The 5,505-nt window shown below is 33.6% G+C and overlaps 1 protein-coding gene across 1 annotated transcript; it reads right to left on the bottom strand.

Annotated features, from left to right (window-relative positions):
* Window positions 1–1,105: 1,105 nt before the first annotated feature.
* Window positions 1,106–4,768, bottom strand: LOC115878988 (forkhead box C1-B-like). The gene has a single exon (XM_030895603.1). It carries the CDS (start codon window positions 4,605–4,607, stop codon window positions 3,537–3,539), a length of 1,071 nt encoding a protein of 356 aa, XP_030751463.1. The 5' UTR covers window positions 4,608–4,768; the 3' UTR covers window positions 1,106–3,536.
* Window positions 4,769–5,505: the final 737 nt, after the last annotated feature.

Genomic DNA, 5,505 nt, shown 5'->3' with positions numbered 1-5,505 from the left:
TTCGGCCTGTGAGTAGCTCAAAAACAAAGGTTCAAAAATTTAATTTTCTCACAAAACCAAAATGTTTAAGTTTTTAGAGGTGCATATATTCTGAATTTACGTAAAATTTTCTACAAATGCTGAAATTTTCATAATTTTTGGATTATGTTTACCATTTTTCTACGACCTTTGAACATGTGTAAAAAAATAGCCAAACAGTGTCATTTTTTCAACATTTTTCTATACATCGTTATGTCACCGATTTTGTTAAAACTACTGATATTTACTAATTAAAAGGTGTAGAATAAGAAAATATGGGTCATTGTAGTCGTACGAGAATAGTATTGGATATAGAGGCTCTATTTTAACCATCCCAGAGGCCATCAACAAAAATAGTTAAATAAGGACCCAAAAAGTTAATTTTCTCATAAAACTAACAATCTAAACCTTTAAAGATACATATAATATACACATTCTTAATCTACATAAAATTTCCTACAAATCCTCAAATTTTCATAATTATAGGAGTATGTTTAGTATGTTTCTCAGGCCCTTGAAAATGTGTAAAAACTAGCCAAAAATGGACATTTTTTCGACTTTTTTCCACACTGGACGCGCGTTTCGCTAACCATGCAGATAATTAAAACTGATTTTGAGGTATAATCATATGCTGATGATGGTTAGTGAAACGCTTGTCTAGTGCAAAAGTTAAGTGTTTTGGTGTATTGTGCTGAATGAGTGTTTTATTTTGCTGTTTGTAACACCAAAGGTTCCAACATTCAACTGTAATCTACGAGTATACCATTTAAAAAAAAAATAAAAAAGTTCTGAAGCAGCTGAAACTACACTTTTTGTGTCTAAAATTTTATATAGATTTAGGATTGATTTGATTTGAAAAGTTTGTATTTTTAAGGGACTCTCAAGGAGAATCATCCATGTTTTCAGGGATTTTGTCTAAAGCTAAATACCTACTAAGTATATAGCTTCTTTTTTTTTAATACAGAAAAAAATTATAAGACAATAAATACATTCAAATATTCTTTGTTCCATAACCATAACCATAGATCATAGATATAAATGAATACATAAAGGTCTCAAAAATAAAACACATCTTTGTTCTCACAAATCTGCTTATATTTTCAATAATACGATATATCAATAAATAATATACATATGAGGTGCTTATCGTACACATATGACTTATAGACTATGTTACAAAATGACAGTACTATGTACAAAAATCCTATACCATCAAACAGGTGTGTATATATAACAATCTTGACATAGACTAAATGCAATTATATATAATTATTTATTTATTTAAAACTTTTACTATATGAAATCCATGATGAATAGGAATGGCGAAAATACACATATGGTAGGAACGAGATACTATTCAGAACAATCAGTTAATTTTAAAAAAGTATAGACAATCTTGCACATCATTATACACCGTATGATCGAAAAAAAAAAGCGACGTCAAAGACGGCAGAGAAATGACAATCGATGATAATTTTGGCGAGGTCAAGCCCTAGGCCTCATTTACCTGGCTTACTTTAGATTGTGTAGTTTAAAATTCGAGAAAAAATGAGTATTGTGTGTGTGTCAATTTTTAGTAAATGAGATCTAGAGATCGACCTCGCAAAAATTATCATTGATTGTCATTCCCCAGCTCGTCTTTGACGTCGTTTTTTTTCGATGATACGATGATATTAAATTATATTATTATAATAGTAATATACATCTACATTTATTATTACCTAATATTTAATAAAAATTTACAAATATCACAAAGTGTCGAAAAAAAGGTATCAAGCAGCCAGTGAATGTACAAAGTCCTCTAGCACTCAATCACATAATACTATAATCTATTATGGTTTTATTTATATTTGAATTTATATGTTGCACTTTTTAATACAAGAGATTATCACTATTTTGCATAAATTAATAAAAATCATTTAAAAAATTAACATTCTACCTCGGTTTCTTAATTTTTGTTTCTTACGTTATATTTACTTACATTTATAATATATTTAACATATATTGCATTGGAATTATAAAAGATATGTTATAAAAATGTATAATAATTACTTTTAAATATATTTACTCTATTGAAATGAATTTTCTAAAACATAATACCAAACATAATCTTAATCATTTCCAAATATTTATTTTGGAGCTTTATAATCAATAATGATCATTTTGTGAGTGAAATAATATGAGGAATATTGCAAATAAATCTAAAAAAAAATACCTTCACTGAATCGTCAGTGCAAACAATCAATATAATCCAGTATAATCAATATAATATCGGCAGACGACATGACAGTAAATGACAGAAAATTCAATTTACTCGTGAAGTAAAATGACAAGCAACAACTGTCAACGTCAGATATCCTATCGTTGGACTGACTTTAATACAAAAAAAAACAAAAATAATAACTCAAGCAAAATTGTTCATCTTGTATTGAATTAGATGATTAATTTTCAATTCAGATTGTTATTAAAAACTGTCCTAAAAACAATATTTGTTTAAATTTCAGTGCAAATTATTTATTATTTGCACTAAATTATATGCACAATATATTTGTTTAAATTAATTAATAATTATTGCTCAGTTTTAAGCATATTTTTAAAATATATTGCCTACTTTACCCATCAAAATATTATCGTAAATTATTCATTTGCACTGAAAAATTGCCAAGGAACAGTGAAACTCTTTATATATTAAAAGAAAATTGATTACTTGCACTGCAAAACGTTGAAAACAAATAATTAAAGGATACAGTGCAATTTTTTTATATCAATGTTTTATTTTTTGATCTTTTGCACTGTTTCATAGTTTTTAAAAACAATGAAACATTTTACTTGTGAAAAAAAAAGATCATTGGCGCTGTCTTATCACTAAAAACCGTTTGTAATGGATTATTGAAGGTAATTAACTATTATTTTAGCCAATAAAAGTGTAATTATTAATCATTTGCCATGTTAAAAAATCCTAAGAACAGTGAAAACCTTCTACTATTAAAAAAAAGATTTTTTGCACTCTAACTTTTAAAAAATATTTTAAAACAGATACTTTATTGATATACTGCTAATTTAACTTTAGAAATATTATTATTTGATCATTTGCACTGTGTAAGAAGTAGCTAGTAACAGTGAAACATCATCAAAGAATAATGATCATTTGCACTGTAAAAAGTGGTTAATAAACAGTGAAAAAAATACTGATTATTTGCACTGCAAAAAATTGCTAGTTAACATTGAAACATCTTCAAAGAATACTGCTTATTTGCACTGAAAAAAACGGGTTATATAAACAATGAAACCGAAATAGAAAAGTTTAGACTCAGGATGTACAACAATAATTCTACATTCATTTAATTTACAGTATTTTACGGATTTCCTATTATGTACGACTAATCATTTAAATATTGCAAAAATCTTTGATCTGTCCTCCCAAAAACCCTCACTCTCCCTCACAGTACTCACCACCTCTCCTTCGACTAATAAGGATCAGTCTTTATATTTACATGATCGAAACAATAAGCGTACCCTCAGTACTTCTGTCCTACACAGTCCGCCTGATAGTACGGAGCAGTAGACACGCTCCTGTAGTTGTGAGGAGGTGAAGGAGACACTCCAGAGTGCCTGAAACTCGCCAACTGACAGCTGGGGGCAGTACTACCATCGAAAATTATTTCCCGGTAGCCCGTGGGGGTTGTTGCAGCTTCTGGTGATGTTTCCGGACTGTACCATGGACTGTATCTTGGAGTAGCCTCGTCAGCAATGTTGTATTGATGCTGAGGCGTGGCAGTGGGGCAGTAAGAGTACATACCCCCTGATGAGTGTAGTCTTGTTGAGTTTGTGTAAGCTAATGCTTGATCTCTGCTGGTCATGAGGCTGTCAACACTAAATGCTGCCGCAGTGTCTATTGCTTGGAGCGAGGCGGTTACGTCACTTAAAACGTGGTCTTGGTGAACGATTACTGACTTGGGGTCGCCGTATTTCGCACTCATACACTGACTGAGTTCGGTGTTTGGTTCGCGTTTAGGTTTACACTCTCCTAGTTTTGTTTTGGGGTCATCCAGAGGTTTTTCTTCACGTTTGGGTGATTCTGGATGAATCTGCTGTCTTTTGATGGCTTCCTCTTTCTCTCTTAGGGCGTCTTTCTTTTTGAAACGTCTACGGCGTCTTAAATATGAGCCGTTATCGAACATATTGTAGGAATCTGGGTCTAGAGTCCAATAGCTGCCTTTTCCAGGTTTTTTATCGTCTCTAGGTACTTTGACGAAGCATTCGTTGAGACTGAGGTTGTGTCTGATTGAGTTCTGCCAGCCTTGCTTGTTTTCCCGGTAGTACGGGAACCTTTCCATGATGAACTGGTAGATTCCGTTAAGTGTGATCTTTTTTTCGGGAGCGTTCTGGATTGCCATTGCTATGAGTGCGATGTATGAGTAAGGAGGTTTGACCATGTCTTTTGCCGTGGTGAGAGGATGTTGCTGATGATGCCACGCGGCGTATCCATAGCGGTACTGCTCGTAGTAAGGATTCGAAGTAACGGATGCGGTGGAGTTGTATCCGTAGCGGTTGTAGGCGCTTTGGTGTTCGGTGAGGAACGTATGCATCTTTCCCGGAAAAGAATAATAATTCAAGCAAAGGGTGTTATGTTTTCACTACGGTTCACTATGCCCGGTCTTGGAAAAACAGATCGTGTCGGCGAATATTATGATACACAACATGGGCAAGTTTACACAGCGATTAAGTAAAAACAGAGTATGTTGCTTCTTACCGCGCCGCAATGTTACTAGTGAAAACATGGGCAGTCTGTAAGGGGGCCCGGATCGAAAGGGGCCCGAAACGGTACCGCCTTCGTGCTTTCCGACCAATCGGGACGGTTTAAACGCCTCGATCGATTCCCGTTGCATGGCGGTGTGTTCGGGAACGAGCCACGCCCCCGGGATATTCTGGAGGATTTTTTCAGGACTTGGCGAAATCGCGAGTGAATGGAGAAAACAAACCCTTTAAAAATCGGTGAGTGCGCGGAAGAGGATTATTGTTTCGCACGTCCGGTTTGATTTGGTGAGTACCTCGAAGATGATGGAGTACCATCAGGAGATGAGCGGTAATGAGTTTGAAAATGGACGGTGCCGGTGAGAAAAAAGGAGAGAAATGGGGTTTTCGAGAAAGAAGTTGTCAAAGTGCGCGGGAATGTGGTGGTACTGACAGGGCATGGTACTCAAATGAACAGGTAGTTACTCAAATTATTAATTTATACTTTTATTTAAAAAGAATATCACTTACAAGGGTCAAATTCCGAATAGAAACAAAAAAAACGGCGTCAAGTGGACTTTGAAAATGAAAAAGGATGATAATTCCTGTCTGGAATATTTTTTTAGATTGAATATTAACTTTTGACAGGTATTTATATGTCCATTTTTAATAAAAAATTTATTTAGGTTGCTCAAAGTTTATTAAAACTTGAAATAGTCAATTCAAAGGGTACTGTGACGCTCCTTTTTTTAC

The sequence above is a fragment of the Sitophilus oryzae genome, unplaced genomic scaffold, assembly GCF_002938485.1.
Source record: "Sitophilus oryzae breed Bouriz unplaced genomic scaffold, Soryzae_2.0 scaffold_154_pilon_pilon, whole genome shotgun sequence".
In the NCBI taxonomy this organism is placed as follows: domain Eukaryota; kingdom Metazoa; phylum Arthropoda; class Insecta; order Coleoptera; family Curculionidae; genus Sitophilus; species Sitophilus oryzae.
Note: the sequence above shows the minus strand (reverse complement) of the source record. Positions and strands in the feature narration are given on the sequence as shown.